Consider the following 19,315-nt stretch of genomic DNA (forward strand, 5'->3'; position numbering starts at 1 on the left):
TAGAAGCTTGACAGCCTTTTTTCTGACCATGTGTCCCTCCCATTCAGTCACAGGTGGTTTTAACTAGCTCTACCAGCCCTTACATTGTAGGTTAAAAGCCCAGCAGAGACATATTGTCCATGCAGGCTTGCAGCCCAAGAGTGGCATATCCAGTGGTAGTGTAGTATAGTTACCCATCATACGAAGGTGACCTTGTCGCGGTTGATGGGCACACATAAATTGGCCAAATTATGCGCAAAGAACCTTCATTTTTCAAAGTGACATTAGTCTAGATACTGTATTTCTTATATATTCATGTATGGAGTGCCGAAGTTTTCTGCTATCAAGAGGAAAGCTGCCGGCCTCCACCATCTGGTGGTCAACCGTCCACTATATACCGGAGGGACGCCACAGCTCCAGCGTCTGCTGCCGACCTCCCCCCAGAAATCTCGCATTATTTCCGGGTCAGACTTTTCCTTCCAGCGAGCTGTGTGAAGGGAGCATACTGGCGAGCCCTGTTCATAAACAGCCCCTGCATTTTACTGCCGCATTGCTTTCTGGCACACTTCCTCAGCAGGGCGCGCTAGATATCCCACTAGTGCGCCTCACGCTTGCGCAGATCTGGGTTGCCATAACTCCAGCGCACTCAACACGGGGTACGCCAACCACGTTCAACAAAGTGGTCATGCAACTGCACACCCCAATGTCCTGGCCAGCGGTCGTGTCTCCAGATCTGTCAGCATCCCAGATCCTTGCAGACACCAACCAGACTTGGGTAAGTTCAATTGTACCGTTACTTTACTCTCTAGGTTCCTTCAAGGACCGGAAACCATATTGATGAAAAGGAGAGGTACCACCCTTTTGTTCAGTAGGTTTCCTGTCCTTGATTAGTGGATACCCTCTCTCTCAGGTGGTGCTGTCATGGGAGAAGGGGAAAAACAAGACTGACCACAAGACCATCACAGCCGTCTACACATCATAGGGGAGATCTCATGACACCTTCTCTCCATCTACCTGATGATCCTGAGGAACATTGGGGTCTTCTTGTTTACAGTCCTGTGGAAGAAGAGGACGGGGAAATCTCTCTGGTGTTGTCCTCTTACTGGATAGATCTGGAGGAAACACATACAGGGACTGAATTCATTCTTTACATACAGATAATTATAGGCCGTGTGTATTTAGTCCTGTCTATTACCTGGTGATGTGAGGGGCTGGGGAACCTCCATCATGACGTCCTTGTACAGATCTTTGTGTCCTTCTAAATACTCCCACTCCTCCATGGAGAAATAGACAGCGACATCCTGACATCTTATAGGAACCTGACACATACAATGATACCGTCATCCCCCCGATCCCTCCATAGCGTTACTGTATAATGTCCCAGCATTCCCAGCAGTGTCACCTCTCCAGTCAGCAGCTCAATCATCTTGTAGGTGAGTTCTAGGATCTTCTCGTCATTGATGTCCTCATGTATCAGGGGGTGAGGTGGAGGCCCCGTGATTGGGCTCAGGGGTCTTCCCCATCCCTCAGACACAGGGTCCTGACAGCGCCCACTAGAGGTCTTCTTCACTACTGTGTAATCCTGGTTATGGAGAGACACATTAATAAATCTCCCTCCAGACATTTCCAGAGTCCTCACCTCTCCAGTTCTGTCCATCTGTTATTCCCATAGATAAGAATGATGTAATGTGACGTCACCAGAATCTCTCACCTCTCCAGTAACCCGGAAGAGGATCTCTAGGGTGAGGTGTAATATCCTCTCCACCATCTTCTTCTTCTCCTTCTCCATCCACTAAGGTTTAAGGTAAATTTTCTAGAAGATGGAAGATAATGATGAGAACGACTGAATCTACAGGATCCTAAATGGAAGGAAGATGGCTGCTCTGTGCGCACAGGAGCTGTGATGAGGTCACAGGAGGGGAGGAGTCAGGGGTCACATGATCATGGTGCTGGATGAGCTGAAGTTTATGTGTGGGGTCAGGAGGGGTTTACAGTGTGGATGTAGCAGAGCCGCGCGTGTACGAGGTGTACGGAGCGGAGCCGCGCGTGTGCGAGGTGTACGGAGCGGAGCCGCGCGTGTGCGAGGTGTACGGAGCGGAGCCGCGCGTGTGCGAGGCGTACGGAGCGGAGCCGCGCGTGTGCGAGGCGTACGGAGCGGAGCCGCGCGTGTGCGAGGCGTACGGAGCGGAGCCGCGCGTGTGCGAGGCGTACGGAGCGGAGCCGCGCGTGTGCGAGGCGTACGGAGCGGAGCCGCGCGTGTGCGAGGCGTACGGAGCGGAGCCGCGCGTGTGCGAGGCGTACGGAGCGGAGCCGCGCGTGTGCGAGGCGTACGGAGCGGGGCCGCGCGTGTGCGAGGCGTACGGAGCGGAGCCGCGCGTGTGCGAGGCGTACGGAGCGGAGCCGCGCGTGTGCGAGGCGTACGGAGCGGAGCCGCGCGTGTGCGAGGCGTACGGAGCGGGGCCGCGCGTGTGCGAGGCGTACGGAGCGGGGCCGCGCGTGTGCGAGGCGTACGGAGCGGGGCCGCGCGTGTGCGAGGCGTACGGAGCGGGGCCGCGCGTGTGCGAGGCGTACGGAGCGGGGCCGCGCGTGTGCGAGGCGTACGGAGCGGGGCCGCGCGTGTGCGAGGCGTACGGAGCGGAGCCGCGCGTGTGCGAGGCGTACGCAGCGGGGCCGCGCGTGTACGAGGCGTACGGAGCAAAGCCGCGCGTGTACGAGGCGTACGGAGCGGAGCCGCGCGTGTACGAGGCGTACGGAGCGGAGCCGCGTGTGTACGAGGTGTACAGAGCGGGGCCACGTGTGTACGAGGTGTACGGAGAGGAGTATCCCTATTTATCTATCTGCACCCTCTGAATAGAGCGAGTTCTGCGTCACTAAGATGAATGATGATGGGAGTGTATGTGCATGAAGGAAGCTGTCAGTTTCTATGCACCTTCACTTACTTCACTATTGCTGTATACATGTTTGTATGTATTTCAGCCATTAACTCCTTGTTCGGTCTAAGATGATGTAAGGTGGCTTCCGGACACATAGTTGATGGGAGGTATGTATCACAGAGGTGGTTGTCCTAGACCAGGGGTCTCAAACTCAGCTGGGCATATGGGCCGCACATGGAAAAACATTTAATTTGGGGGGCCGCATTATTTGCATAACAAAGTGACATTTTTAGTGATACCATTTTATTTTCTATACACCTCTTGAACTGGTCCTCATCTTGCAGACATAGTCTCCCCTCCAGGTCCCCCATATTGCAGACATGGTCTCCCCTCCAGGTCCGCCATATTGCAGACATGGTCTCCCCTCCAGGTCCCCCATATTGCAGACATGGTCCCCCATCCAGGTCCCCCATCCAGCAGACATGGTCTCCCATCCAGGTCCTCCATGTTGCCAACATGGTCCCCCATATTGCAGACATGGTCCCCCATCCAGGTCCCCCATATTGCAGACGTGGCCTTCATATTGCAGACATGGTCCCCCATCCAGGTCCCCCATCCAGCAGACATGGTCTCCCATCCAGGTCCTCCATATTGCAGACATGGTCCCCCATATTGCCGACATGGTCCCCCATCCAGGTCCCCCATATTGCAGACATGGCCTTCATATTGCAGACATGGTCCCCATATTGCAGACATGGTCCCCCATCCAGGTCCCCCATATCGCAGACATGGCCTTCATATTGCAGACATGGTCCCCCATCCAGGTCCCCCCATATTGCAGACATGGTCCCCCATCCAGGTCCCCCATATTGCAGACATGGTCCCCCATATTACAGACATGGTCCCCCATCCTGGTCCTTATGTTGCAGACATGTCCCCCATCCAGGTCCCCATGTTGCAGACATGTCCCCCATCCAGGTGTCCCCCCCATACTGCGCACAGGGCCTCCCCCCCCCATACTGCGCACAGGGTCCCCGTCCCCCCATATTGCACTCAGGGTCCCCATCCCCCCATACTGCACTCAGGGTACCCGTCCCCCCCATACAGCGCTCAGGGTCCCAGCCCACCCCATACAGCGCTCAGGATCCCCGTCCCCCCCCATACTGCGCTCAGGGTCCCCGTCCCCCGCCATACAGCGCTCATGGTCCCCGTCCCCCCATACTGCACTCAGGGTCCCCCCCCCGTACTGCGCTCATGGTCCCCGTCCCCCTATACTGCGCTCAGGGTCCCCGTCCCCCTATACTGCGCTCAGGGTCCCCGTCCCCCCATACTGCACACGGTGCCCCCCTCCCTATACTGAGCACAGGTCCCCTGTGCTGTATTTGACATGACAGAGAAAAAAATATATATATATTCTCACCTGTCCTCCGTTCCCTCGGCGTCCTTTCTGCACCTGTGGCCCGCAGGCACAGACCCCGTAACGATCGCGGCTTTCTCCAGCAGCCGCCGATATCAGCGCTGTAGTGCAGTGTATTGCCGCGCAGAGACTGGCTCTCTGCACAGCAATACCAGTGCCAGCCGCCAACCTATCAGAGGCCAGCAGCTGACATCTGTACATGGCAGTGACGTCACACGCCGCCGCGCTGGGACGCAGAGGTCAGCTGCTGGCCTCTGATAGGCCGGTGGCTGGCACTGATATTGCTGTGCAGAGAGACGGTCTCTGCGCGGCAATACACTGCAATACAGCGCTGATATCGGCGGCTGCTGGAGAGAGCCGCGATCATTACGGGGTCTATGTGCCTGCGGGCCGCAAGAAGCAGCCGGAGGGGCCGCATCGGGCTGCGTGTTTGAGACCCCTAGACTGTCTCTAAAGTGCCCTTGTTGGAACGGTTTACTTTGTTTTGCCTCCATTGAAGGCCGTTTATTTTCCTATGCTTGTGATGTGGTTTATGAAGAACCAATAACCCAGCAAGGGCATATAAATGGAAACGGTTCCCGTGTTACCTCACCACGCACCCAAGTGAGTACCATTCCCACAATGGGTGTTAGAAATACGGGCAGAGTTCCCAGGGAACACGTGTGACTGCTACAGAGGTACTGCATGCCCTGGACAAAGGCGGCCATAAGCCAGCAAATAACATCAGATAGCATGGAGAACCTAGTGAAACACCTGGTACAAGCCCAGCTGTAGCAGCAGTACCGACAACAGCTGGCGCAACAGAAGACAAATAAGCTGCTTATGCAACAGAGGTTCGTGGCATGGCGGTAGATTCGACTCCAAGGTCAGCTGATGATGTCTCCATCCAGAAGGCAGTAAGGAGAGCCCTGCAGAAAATGACCAAGGGTGACGACACAGAGGCCATTTTTGAAAGATTCGACGAGAGGGAGAAACTCTCACCAGGGCAATGTGCTGATGCCATACTTAACGGGGGAGCTCCAGAAGGCCTACTCTGACTTAGCCTTAAAAGATGCGCTTAGGAGTGACAATGACTGTCAGGGTACAACGTGTCCACTGCTTGGCATATCACTGTGACAAACCCCCGCCCTACCAAATGTTTGATTTGCTGAACCACGTTCAAAAATGGTTGCAGGCAAAGACCTCTACCCCTGTGCAGATGGTAGAGCGAGTGGTAATGTACCGGTTTGTGCACTCCTTTCCGAGGCCAATACAGACTTGAGTTGCCCAGGGGGATCCCCGGAATACGGATGACCTGGTCAGACTGTTCGAAAGATATCACGGGGTCGATGGTTCCTTGGGGACCCCCAAAAAGGGGTGGGTCGTCCAAGATCAAAAGGCTCAGGGGAGGTTATACCAAAGGTTCCAGCTGGCAACATATGCTGGAAATATCACGGCCCAGGCCATATAGCACCCCATTGTCCCCTGACTTCCGAGCAAATGGACTGTAGCCTGGGTTGCCACTGTTCATACTATGTGTATCCAGTTTGCAGTGCGATCTTTCCATGCAATAAGGGGCCACAAGCTTGTCCCGTAATGGGGAATGGTTGGCAAGTGACTGGACTGCTAGTCTTAGAAAGTTTGTTGACCCTAGTGAGGGCCACATTTCCTCTCCAGCTGATCCCTGGAAAGAAGGTTGACGTCAATTGCTTTCACGAGGATGCTAAAGGCTAGCCAGTGGCCAGAGTGGACATTGGAATGGGCCAAGGTACTGAGTCCCACGAGATTGGTGTGGTCTAGGACTTACTGCACCCCATTATTATAGGCCAGGACTTTTGTTTGTTTTGGGACTTTTGGAGGAGGGCGACAGTGCTCGATTAAGAGACGGGTCACCCCTAAAGAACTGTTACCACACTGAGAGTCTGACGGGTTTCCCTTCTGTGTCCTTGTGGGGGATGACAAGGTAGTGTCCCTTGGGGCCAACATACCTGATGTAGGGGTGACCGGTGAAAATGTTAGGTCCGCCCGTGATAGGGAGCTAATGCTAAAGGAGACATTACATAATGTAACTGTCTTAAACAGTATAGCGCAAGAGCCAGGGGCTGACACCAGGTTTCCCTATTTTATGTTGAGTGGGGAGTTATTGTACAGCGTTATTAAGGTCAGAGAGGAAATAGTGGAGCAATTGTTGGTACCCTGACCATGTAGATGAAGGATGATGGACATGGTCCATTTACATGTCTTGACCATTTGGATGTGGATAAAAGTGGATAAGTGGTTGTGCGGAGGTTCTATTGGCCTGGATGTCACCAGGAAATCTTAATGTATTGCAGGTCCTGTCCCACCTGCCAGATAATCGCCCCTCCTCTCACTTTCGACGTCCCCTCGTACCATTACTCATCATAGAAGTGCCGTTTGAACGAATTGCCATGGAATGGGTCCATCACCTGGTTAAATCTGCTTGTGGGCATCAATACATATTGTTCATCCTTGACTATGCTACGTGGTGCCCTGAAGCAGTTCCCCTGAGAAACTCCTCTGTGGTAAGTAAAGCACACGAGTTGGTACACATTTTTTCCTGGACCGGATTACCGGGGGAGATACTTACCGACCAAGGAAAAGCCTTTATGAGTAAGGTGATGAGGGAACTGTGTAAGGCCCTGCAAATTACACAACTGAAGACATCCATGTACCATCCCAGATGGATGGCCTTGTGGAAAGGTTAAATAAAACATTGAAGAGTATGCTTAAGTAGGTCATATAGAAGGACGGTCAAGACTGGGACTGTCTCCTCCCGTATCTGTTGTTTTCTATCCGGGAGGTTCCACAAGCCTCGACCGGATTCTCTCCATTTGAACTTCTATATGGTCGACATGCAATGGGTCTCCTTGATATAGCGAAGGATTCCTGGGAAGCCGAGGTTACGCCCCAATCGGAGCATCATTGAGGATGTCACTAAAATGTAGGAGTTGATTGCGAAGGTGATGCCCATCATAAAAGGACATTTCCTCCAGGCACAAGGGGCTCAATCTAGGGTCTACAACTGGTCAGCCAGGGTGAGGCAGTTCAGCCCCGGGGACAGAGTCCTTGTACTAATTCCCACAGTGGAGAGTTTTTGGCCAAATGGTAAGACCCCTATGAGGTGGTAGAGAAGCTTGGTGAAGGGAACTACAAAGTCCATCACAGATCTACCTCTCTGTACTCGATATCAACTCCTTACTAACCAGAATACCACAATGTCTGTCTGCTATTTCATCTTTCTTCGCTGCTAGATTCCTAAAACTTAATATGGATAAAACCAAATTCATCATATTTCCACCATCTCACTCAACCCCCCTCCTGACCTATCTATCAAAGTCAATGGCCACCCACTCTCCCCAGTCTCGCTGCCTCTGGGTAACCCTTGACTCTAATCTCTCCTTCAAACCTCATATCCAAGGCCTTTCCACTTCATGCCGACTCCAATTCAAAAATATTTCCCGGATCCGCACATTCCTCAACCATGAATCTGCAAAAACACTAGTGCGTGCCCTCATCATCTCTCTCCTCGACTACTGCAATCTCCTGCTCTGTGGTCTCTCTTCTAACACTCTCGCACCCCTGCAATCTATCCTAAACTCTGCTGCCCAACTAATGCACCTGTCCCCCCGCTATTCTCCTGTCTCTTCCCGCTGCCAATCCCTGCACTGGCTCCCCATTGCCCAGAGACTCAAGTTCAAGACCCTAACCTTGGCATACAAAACCATCCATAGCCTGTCTCCTCTATATATCTATGACCTAGTCTCCCGGTACCTACTTGCATGCAACCTTCGATCCTCACAGGACCACCTTCTCTACTCTGCTCCTTTCTCCTCTTCCCACAATTGCATACAAGATTTCTCCCATGCATCCCCCCTACTCTGGAACTCTCTACTCCAACACGACAGACTCGCGCCTACCGTGGAAACCTTCAAAAGGAACCTGAAGACCGACCTCTTCCGACAAGCCTACAACCTGCAGTAACCATCACTGCATGACCAGCTGTACCCTCACCTACGGTATCCTCACCCCCCCTTCTACACTGTGAGCCCTCACGGGCAGGGTCCTCTCGCCTCCTGTGCCAGTCAGTGACTTGTTTTTGTTTAAACTATTGTGCTTGTTGTCTGCTATGTATACCCCTTTTTCACATGTAAAGCGCCATGGAATTAATGGCGCTATATTAATTAATAATAATAACCAAGAAGACTAAAACTGTACAAAGTGTACATATGTGGCAAGATAGGGAGCCAGTTGAAACTCCGTGTTTTCTGGACAAGCCTGAAGCAGATGTTGAAAGAGTCATAATAGCAAAGATGCCGTTGAAAGCTCAAAAATAGCAGTGTGGGAGTTGTTGCAGCAGAACAGGGACCTGTTCTTAGATTTGCTATTTTGTACAAAGGTCATAGAACGTGAGGTTCTGATTTAATCCCATGTGCGGGTGAACTTGAAGCCCTATCTAATTCCTGAGGCCTGGCGAGAGCTATTCTCCAAGGAATCTCTGAGTATTTGAGGAATCAGAGAGGGTGGTGTAGCCCTATTGTCCTGGTTCCAAAACCTGATGGCGAATGGAGGTTCTGTAACGATTATAGGAAGCTGAATGAAGTCCAAGTTCAACGCATATCAGATGCCGTGTGTCGATGACCTGATCGCGAGACGTGGGCTGGCAAAGTATATAACTGTGTGACCCACTACTACTCAGGTAGCGTTAGCCCTCCCTGGGAAAGGTGTACTCGGACTGCGGGCCGGTGGTAGAGGGGGATGCAGTGGTGGCCTTGGCCCAGTCCGTGGCCAGGGCGCACACATTAAAAATATGGGGTAGTGGATGAGTGGTTATTTGTCGGCTACGCCACCTGTGGTTTCTGCTGAGGACCACCAGCGCTGCGCCAGTCCTCTGAGGCCGGTGTTCTAGCAGCTTGGGATGGAATAGCTCCCCGCAAGTGGAGCCAGGCCTCAGGGCAGAGTAGAAGAAGTGCAGTGCAGAGGAATGGTGGGTGCGGTGCCGCACAGAAATGAGAGAGAAGAGGCGGTGTATGAAGTCATCCAGGTTTTTCTCACGGTAGACTTGTTTTCAGCCACAAAGCTTCTCTTTGTTCCTCACGGCGCGCTGCGGCCACCAGGATGGGGTTCAGCTCACTCCGGGTAGCTCGGGTGCACCAGACAAAACCCCTCCACCAGTATGTTCCTCTCACTTGCTGTACTAGAACCGCCTCGTGCCCCTACTAAGTCCCGTACGGGTACCGCAATGTCCGCTGAAGGTGGCTTGTAGACCCCGGACCGCCTAGGTCCCTTATTGGTGACTGGGGTGTAAACGTGGCGTAAGGCTGGGGTCCCTCTGGATAGACGCAGATTAAGGGGATACAGGTGGCGACTCCGCTCCATCTATATTCCCCCTGGGATCCACTTCAGCCTTCGGACTTTTCTGACAGAGACCTGGAGTACAAAGTCAGATAATCGGGGACCGGTACCCCCTCTTGCGGCAGGAGTCTCTCTGGCGGGGCCAGAATAAGGGTAGCAGGTGGCAACTCTGCTCCGTCCACATCCCCTGAGATCCTTTCGCCTGTGGAGCTCTTCTCCTCTGCTCCCCTCCTAGGCCTTCTGGTGTGGACTAAGACATAGGACACAGCCAGCTGTAACTCAACTCTGCCCCAGCCCCCAATCTCAAGGCCTGAGACCGGGAATCACAGCCTCCTGAGGCAGCTGCAGCTTGTACTAACTGTCACCTCCAGGGAACTGCGACAAAAGACCCGGTATTAAAGATGGCATCCATATTTATATGGATGTATTAGTATAACCGTAAAGTGCTTCCTCCACCCTACTCACTACAAGGTTCCCCCTACTTTTGGTCCCCCCCTTACTCCTCCATTCAGGACTGGGGTAGCACATTGTGCTCTAAACCCCCTTCAGAATGGGAGTGTGTAGTGTTGGATGTGTGGTGGGGCCCTGTGTGGTGCTCCATCCTTACCTCGGAGAGGAGATACCACACCTCGTTCCATGAAGTGCAGTACCTCTGTGGCGACTGAACTCTCAGGGGTGCCACATAACCACCTTGGATTTAACTAAGAATTATTGGCAAATCCCCATGTCACAAGAAGCCAAGGAGAAGACTGCCTTCTCTATGCCCAACGGATGTTTCCAATATGTCCGGATGCTGTTTTGTCTGCAGGGAGCCCTGGCCACCTTCCAGAGTGCCATGGACTGGATCCTCGCAATCCGTAAGAATTACACTGCATCATACTTTATATATCGTAATCTTCAGCCCAGATTGGAGATGTCACCTGCAAATGGTCCAGTCGGTGTTTGATCCTCTCAGGAAGGCAGGGTTTTCTATAAATCTGAAAACATTTTGCCATGGGAAATAAAGAGGCCAAATAACTAGGATATGTAGTAGGTAGAGGCGAGATCAAACCCCAGATCAGTAAAGTAGATGCAATCCAAAACTGGCCAAGACCACTCTTAAAGAAGCAAGTTAGAGCCTTTCTGAAAATGAAAATAGCAGACAGCAGTCATGTAATGTGTGGTCTCTAAGTAAAGGTAGTGTGACGGGAGCTAGTTACCCCATCCGCAGATGTCCAATCTTCTTCTGCTGGCCCCTGACATGGAAAGGCTTTTCTTACACTGGGATATATAAAATATGACTATTGCACTGTGTCTCCAAGATGGACTAAAACTTTTATTCTTACAAGCAGGTTTTATAGAGAATCACACAGGCTATGTGATCCACAATATTCGCCCCACTTTGTAACATTATGTCCCATTAGCTGCATAGGCACTACGACAACCCCCATGTGGCAAAATCTTGGAGTACGGGGTTGATCCGTCACAGGTAAATTTGCAATAAAAAAGATGGCATCACTTGCTAACTTCTGCGATCAACCAGTGAGGAGTTATCGCAGAAAATTAGAGATTGAATAAAACCAAGAAGGGCGGAGACCAGCCCACGTGAGGTCATCACAGGGGAGTGTGTGGGCAGCGCCCCCGTCGGCATAAAAGATCAGGCCGAATATTGATCTATACTCATGCTGGGTTATACATATTTGTGTAAGCGGGGGTCCTGTTCCATAATGGTTCGTTTGAGTGCTTCCCTCCAGCTAAACTGAATCGTCTCTGCGATCGGTCTAGTAAGTCCTTCTATTAATCCCTTTTTATTTTGTGTAACTGTATATGCTGTATTAAACATGAACCCTGGGTGAAACATTTCCCACATTCTGGACATGAATATGACTTTTCTCCAGTGTTAATTCTTTGATGTTTTTGAAGATCTGGTTTCCGGATAAAACATTTCCCACATTCTGAACATGAATATGGCTTCTCTCCTGTATGATTTCTGTAATGTTTATGAAGATCTGGTTTCTGGGTAAAACATTTCCCACATTCTGGACATAAATATGGCTTTTCTCCAGTGTGAATTCTTTGATGTCTTTGAAGATCTGGTTTCCGGATAAAACATTTCCCACATTCTGAACATGAATATGGCTTCTCTCCTGTATGACTTCTGTAATGTTTATAAAGATCTGGTTTCTGGGTAAAACATTTCCCACATTCTGGACATAAATATGGCTTTTCTCCAGTGTGAATTCTTTGATGTCTTTGAAGATCTGGTTTCCGGATAAAACATTTCCCACATTCTGAACATGAATATAGCTTCTCTCCTGTGTGAATTCTTTGATGTTTATGAAGATCTGATTTCTGGATAAAACATTTCCCACATTCTGAACATGAATATGGCTTCTCTCCTGTATGACTTCTGTAATGTTTAAGCAAATCTGACTTATTGCTGAAACATTTCGCACATTCTGAACATGAAAATGGCTTTTCTCCTGTGTGACTGCTTTGATGCATAAGCAATTTAGATTTATGTTCAAAACATTTCCCACATTCTTGACATGAATATGGCTTTTCTCCTGTGTGACTTCTCTGATGTGTAAGCAATTTATATTTACTTTTAAAACATTTCTCACATTCTGAGCAGGAAAATGGTTTCTTCCCTGTGGGAATTATTTGATGTTCGACATCCCTTCTCTGGCTTTCATTTTGCTTAACAGTCTGTGATGAATCCAAGTAGATGATGGATTGAAAAGGCTCAGATGATTGATTTCTGCTCTGAAGGGCTGGAGGTATAGCTGGAATAATGGCACGCTTTTCATGGCTATCTGGTTTGACACCACAGTCATCTGCCAAGAATAAATCTGATTTTATTATTTTTTAATATCAATGCCTTATATTTTATAACATTTCTCTATACATAATTCTTTACAAATCAAAGTATAATGAAACTATGACCTAAGACAGTGGTGAGCCACCTGTTCACAAATCCCATGGTACTCAACCCCTAATATACAATCGACAAACATAATACATACAGGCAGAAACGTTTGAGACAATAAAGGGAGGATTAAAAATAAGCTTTATTACATTACAATCTACAGATAAAAATACACGCCAAAACATGTAAGATGGAGTATTCCCATCTCCGAGAAACTATCCCAATATGTAGTAGGTGTAATAAAAATAAGATTAGCAAATATCTCCAATTAGAAATGTATAGTTCTTCTGATTCGCTATGTTGCTTACCCCATGTTCAGGGCATTGCAAGTTAGTTGCTAGTGGTCATAACTATGGATACCTAAGCTACTGCAATGCTCTGCACATGGGGTAAGTGACAAAGAATCAGGAGAACTATACCACATTTCTAATTGGAGTCTGAATAAACCTCGACCTCACACATCGACAGGTACTCCGAGTGTCATGGGATCACCACGCTGACGTCCTTCTGCTGTAAGGGGATGGAGGGTCGCTACAAGGTGGCAGAGACCACATTCGTGACTGTGCCGCACACTGGAATGTTATTGTCGGGGGAGTTCCCGATTCGGACCTCGGCCCCCATCAGTCGCTCCAGACCACAGTCCATCCTGTTGGTTATGGCGACGCTGGATATCTTGTAGCTCTGGCCCAGGTCCAGCTTCCACCAGGGATCCTTCTCCAGGTTGGTGTGGGTGCAGAAGTCACTATTGAAGTCGGTGTCTTTGTTCCCATCAATGGCGTTCTTAGCCAATATGCTCCTGGTGGCATACGGATAGTCCGACACCTGGGAGGCCACTCTGGTCCTTGCTATATTTGTGGCTCCAGGTGCAGGCTCCCAGAGCCAGAACCACAGATCCCAGTAGAATCAGAGAAGATACAAGATTCATCCTCCATGGAGATGTAAGTGAAGGTCCTGTGTAATCTCCACATCTGATAAATGCTGGTTCCCTGGTAATCAGTGACTATTCCCTGCAGTCTGTACTCACAGGAGCTGCTCCTGCACAATCTGGATGAATCTTGTATCTTCTCTGATTCTACTGGGATCTGTGGTTCTGGCTCTGGGATTTGCTCCTGCACCTGCAGCCACAAACATAGCAAGGACCGGAGTGGCCTCCCAGGTGTCGGACTATCCGTATGCCACCAGGAGCATATTGGCTAAGAATGCCATCGATGAGAACAAAGACACAGACTTCAATAGTGACTTGTGCACCCACACCAACCTGGAGACTGATGGGGGCCGAGGTCCGAATTCGGAACTTCCCCGACAATAACAATCCGGTGTGCGGAACAGTCACGAATGTTATCTCTGCCACCTTGTGCTTCTGCTGTAAGGGGATGGGGGTCGGTACGTCAGCGTGGTGATCCCAGGACACTCGGAGTACATTTCTAATTGGAGGTATTTTCTATTATTATTATCACACCTACTATATTTTGGGATAGGATTTTGGAGATGGGAATACCCCTTCAAGGCTGTATGCTTAGGACTTATCCAGGACTCATCCAGATGCCTCATTCCATTGTTTTTTTGTGATTACATTTATCCCTCTTAAATGGCTTTTTGTATTTTTATGTGTTTTCAACTCCGATCTAATAAATTGTATTTTTAATCTCTATATTGTCTCACATTTCTCTGTACACAGTCATGGTTGAAATAGTTGGCGCCCTTAAAATTGTTCCAGAAAATGAAGTATTTCTCCTAGAACATTATTGCAATTACACCTGTTTTGTTATAGACACGTTTATTTCCTTTGTGTGTATTGTCACTGATCTTTTCTAGTGAAATGTTCAATGGAGAATCAAAACTGGACCTTGACCAGATTATTACCTGACCCTACTTCTAAACCCTTTCCAGATCTGTCTACATACTTCTTGTTGACCTCAGAATGGTTTGGCTTCTCACTTGACTGCCCTTCCGGGACGTGTACTGCTGCTAGATATTGACCTTGGCTTCTCCAGCTTAGATGTCCACCTGCCTGACTTCTGTGTGTGACCCGGCTCTCTTCTTGACATTCAGCTGTAATCTGGCAACTCACAACTACATTACAATTGGAGACATGGCACCTTTCTGCAGCAAATAAAATCCCATTTAATCAATGCAACTTTGCTACCAAAACGCGTTAATCAAAAAAGGTGTAAAAAAGAAAAGCTTTTTTTGTTATGCATCAAATCTATCTGCAAGTAAAATGCACGTCAATTACTTGTGTGATCAAACTCATAATATAATGACCACAGGATCTGTGACTTCTCAGCATTTAGTGGTCATTACTCACCTGGGTGGTCATATGTAGGAGTCTCCTCTTTACACCGCTCATCACCCCTCACATATGTCTCTGTAGTATTAATATGGGTCTGATCTTCACCCTGAAACAAATATTGTAAAAGTCACAGACAGATGGAGAAGTCCCATCTATGATCAGCTCTAATCCTGCCATCTCCACCATTCTCATTACACAAGTATAAAACACATAATACTGGGGGATAAAACAAGACTGAGCACAAACCTTCACAGCCGTCTACACAGCATAGGGGAGATCTCATGACACCTTCTCTCCATCTACCTGATGATCCTGAGGAACATTGGGATCTTCTTGTTTACAGCCCTGTGGAAGAAGAGGACGGGGACATCTCTCTGGTGTTGTCCTCTTACTGGATAGATCTGGAGGAAACACATACAGGGACTGAATTCATTCTTTACATACAGATAATTATAGGTCGTGTGTATTCAGTCCTGTCTATTACCTGGTGATGTGAGGGGCTGGGGAACCTCCATCATGATGTCCTTGTACAGATCTTTGTGTTCTTCTAAATACTCCCACTCCTCCATGGAGAAATAGACGGCGACATCCTGACATCTTATAGGAACCTGACACATACAATGATACCGTCATCCCCCCGATCCCTCCATAGTGTTACTGTATAATGTCCCAGCATTCCCAGCAGTGTCACCTGTCCAGTCAGCAGCTCAATCATCTTGTAGGTGAGTTCTAGGATCTTCTGGTCATTGATGTCCTCATGTATCAGGGGGTGGGGTGGAGGCCCTGTGATTGGGCTCAGGGGTCTTCCCCATCCCTCAGACACAGGGTTCTGACAGCACTCACTAGAGGTCTTCTTCACTACTGTGTAATCCTGGTTATGGAGAGACACATTATTAAATCTCCCTCCAGACATTTCCAGAGTCCTCACCTCTCCAGTTCTGTCCATCTGTTATTCCCATAGATAAGAATGATGTAATGTGACGTCATCAGAATCTCTCACCTCTCCAGTAAGCCGGAAGAGGATCTCTAGGGTGAGGTGGAATATCCTCTCCGCCATCTTGTCTCGCTCCCTATCAACCTTTGACAGGAAACTTCTCTTATATAGAAGATCTTCACTGAGAGGATCCGATATTGTAGAGACCTGAATGAGAAGAAGATGAGAAGATGTAACGTCACCAATAATTCTATGTAATAATACAATCACTGATTCCGGTATAAAGCAGTAATCTGTGGATCTGATCCTGGATGATGCCGGAAGAAGAAGTGGATTTTTATGGCGGCCATTAATGAGCTTCGCTTTGAGGACCGGAGGAGGTTTGGCCTGAACGCTGCACTCGTGGTGTGAACACGGACATAGTAGATTATTTAGGGATATTTTCTTGTCCTGCCCTAAACTCGCTTATTCAAGTGAATAGGTCCACGAAAAAGAACAGCCTGTCCACGGATGATATCTGTGTGTTAAAGAGTTTATCCAGGACTATATTATTTTTATAACTATGGTCAGAAGAAGTAAAAGGCAGATAGTTCCTAACTGCCTGCCTGCCCTGCCTCAATGTCTGCGGGAACAGAGCGGTGACGGACTGCTCCTGCCAGTGACTCTGCGGCTTCTAATGAGTCACGTAGATGGAGCAGCGGCTTCTCTTTGGCTCTGCTTTCTTTATGGGACGTGACTGACGACATCACACTGATTGTCAGCTGCCTCCCTGCGAGCTGCCAGCGGTCAATCAGAGGGATGATTTATTTCACCATGCAAAAAAAACAGACACAAAATAGACGCATAGTGTGAATAACGGCAAATTCTGAGAGACAATAATGGGGAATCTCCACATACCTCCACCTGCAGACAGGGCCGCCATCAAGGCATCACTGCCCTTACTGCTGTTTGGGGCCCCGTGAGCAGCAGTACAGAGAGGGGCCGGGTCTAGTCAGGGCCCCCCTCTTGTGCGTATGCTCACGGCGCTCCATGCACGGCACTCCATGCTGTAATAAAGTGCCGAGCACTGGGGCGCACACCGCCTTAGACGGCGCATATATTGGCACCGAGTTCCTTACTGAAGCTGCGCCGCTGCAGCAGCTCCTTCATACTTCAGGAGTCAGGAGGACCCGGTGGCGGCGTGCATCTCCTCGTCGCAACAGGAGTGCCAGGATGCTGCAGGGATCGTATGTGGGGTAAGTATGACAATTTTATTTTTTAAAAAAAAAATTAAATGGAGTGGGGGGAGGATGAGCTGCACATGATGGGGAATTGGGAGTGGAGGGAGGATGAGCTGCACATGGTGGGGAATTTGGAGTGGGAGGAGGATGAGCTGCACATGGGGAATTGACAGTGGGGGAGGATGAGCTGCACATGGGGAATTAGCAGTGGGGGAGGATGAGCTGCACATCATGGGGAATTTGGAGTGGGAGGAGGATGAACTGCACATGGGGAATTGGCAGTGGGGGAGGATGAGTTGCACATGGGGAATTAGCAGTGGGGGGAGGATGAGCTGCACGTGATGGGGAATTGGAAGGGGGGAGAGGATGAGCTGCAGATGATGTGGAATTTGGAGTGGGAGGAGGATGAGCTGCACATGGGGAATTGGCAGTGGGGGAGGATGAGCTGCACATGGGGAATTATCAGCGGGGGGATGATGAGCTGCATGTGATGGGGAATTGGGAGTGGGGAGAGGATGAGCTGCACATAATGTGGAATTTGGAGTGGGAGGAGGATGAGCTGCACATGGGGAATTGGCAGTGGTGGAGGATGAGCTGCACATGGGGAATTATCAGTGGGGGAGGATGAGCTGCACGCGATGGGGAATTGGGAGTGGGGAGAGGATGAGCTGCACATGATGGGGAATTTGGAGTGGGGGAGGATGAGCTGCACATGGGGAATTAGCAGTGGGGGTAGGATGAGCTGCACGTGATGGGGAATTGGGAGTGGGGAGAGAATGAGCTGCACATGATGGGGAATTTGGAGTGGGAGGAGGATGAGCTGCATATAGGGAATTGGCAGTGGGGGAGGATTAGCTGCACATGGGGAATTAGCAGTGGGGGGAGGATGAGCTGCACGTGATGGGGAATTGGCAGTGGGGGAGGATGAGCTGCACGTGATGGGGAATTGCCAGTGGGGGGTGGATGAGCTGCACATAATGATGAGTTGGAAGTGGGGGGAATGTTGGGAGTGGATAGGAGAATGAACTGCACATGGGGAATTGGCAGTGGGTGGGGTGAGCTGCACATGGGGAATTGGGAGTGGAGGGGTGAGCTGCACATGGAGGATTGAGAGTGGGGGGAGGATGAGCGCATGGCGGATTGGGAGTGGTGGGTGGGAAGAGCGAACGGTCAATTAGGGGTGGGGAGAGCAAATGGTGGATTGAAAAATGGGAGTGGGGAAAGCACATGATGAATTGGGAGTGGGGTGGGGAAAGCAAATGGTGAATGGGGGATGAGGGAGAGTAAATGATGAATAGAGGGTGGGGGTGGGGAGAGCAGGAAATAATGAATTGGGGCAGAGGGTGCATGTAAATATAATGAATCGGGGGAGCAGGAGGTACAGAGTGGGGGGCGTTGCGGATGCAGGAGTGTGACTGGTAATAAATTCTGGGAAAGAGTACAGGCTCTAATTAATTTACATATTTATTAGGTGGGGAAAGTGGCTATTTACAGTTTTTTGGGGCGCAGGGATGGATTACAATTATATTTGGAATGGTGTGTTGCATAATGACTAATTATATATTAATGGTGGGTGCACGTCTGTATTCAGCTGTGTAATGTAGAAGTTGGGGAATATGCTCTACATAACTGTGTTATTTTATTCAAAGACAAGTCCTGGCTGGAAGAAGTGATGGTGATCTGTGCTGGATGAAGGAGAAAAGTGAAGATGAAGGACTTCAGCTAGAGACGTCACTGGTGAGTCAGTGTATTACATGTACAATGACACTATATACTATGTACAGGGCTCTTGTGTATAATGTCACTGGTGATCCTTGTATTACCTGTAAACTGACACTATATACAGAGCTCCTGTGTATAATGTCACTGGTGATCACTGTATTACCTGTACACTGACACTATATACAGAGCTCCAGTGTATAATGTCACTGATGATCACTATATTACCTGTATACTTACATTATACACTGTATACCATGTACAGAGCTCCGGTGTATAATGGCACTTATGGTAATATTAGTATTATGTTCTTTTTATTAATGATCAGTATTGTAGTATTCGGTGACAATGTGGTGGTAATATGTGGTCTGGTCATGGTGTGGCATTTTTTGTCCCTTCTGTGTGGTATTATTCGGTCACTATGTGGTGGTAATATGTGGTCTGGTCATGGTGCAGCGGTATTCCTTGTATGTGGTATTATTCGGTCACTATGTGGTGGTAATATGTGGTCCGGTCATGGTGTGGTGGTATTTGATCCTTGTATGTGGTATTATTGGTCATTTTAAAAAATGTGTATGACACATTCCCTTAAAGAAAAATAAATAAAAATATACCTAAAA

General features: G+C 49.2%; 1 protein-coding gene and 1 long non-coding RNA gene across 2 annotated transcripts in view; both read right to left on the bottom strand.

Moving 5' to 3' along the window:
• LOC141197635 (uncharacterized) overlaps window positions 1-19,315 on the bottom strand; it is a 55,804-nt gene that overhangs the window by 19,486 nt on the left and 17,003 nt on the right. Inside the window, exons 2-7 of the mRNA XM_073662719.1 lie at window positions 15,307-15,430; window positions 15,141-15,223; window positions 13,788-13,892; window positions 13,416-13,644; window positions 13,096-13,374; window positions 11,401-12,437 (exon numbers count right to left, since the gene is read on the bottom strand). Of these exons, the coding sequence (XP_073518820.1) occupies window positions 11,401-12,437; window positions 13,096-13,374; window positions 13,416-13,644; window positions 13,788-13,892; window positions 15,141-15,223; window positions 15,307-15,430 (1,857 nt within the window). The remainder of the gene's footprint in view (window positions 1-11,400; window positions 12,438-13,095; window positions 13,375-13,415; window positions 13,645-13,787; window positions 13,893-15,140; window positions 15,224-15,306; window positions 15,431-19,315) is intronic.
• LOC141197673 (uncharacterized) lies at window positions 1,014-1,481 on the bottom strand. Its single transcript, XR_012269847.1, has 3 exons — window positions 1,382-1,481; window positions 1,175-1,298; window positions 1,014-1,091 (listed from the first exon to the last, which is right to left on the bottom strand). It is a non-coding gene; the product is annotated as an uncharacterized lncRNA (long non-coding RNA).

The sequence above is a fragment of the Phyllobates terribilis genome, unplaced genomic scaffold, assembly GCF_046119375.1.
Source record: "Phyllobates terribilis strain yellow unplaced genomic scaffold, ASM4611937v1 Scaffold_85__1_contigs__length_6476398, whole genome shotgun sequence".
In the NCBI taxonomy this organism is placed as follows: Eukaryota; Metazoa; Chordata; class Amphibia; order Anura; family Dendrobatidae; genus Phyllobates; species Phyllobates terribilis.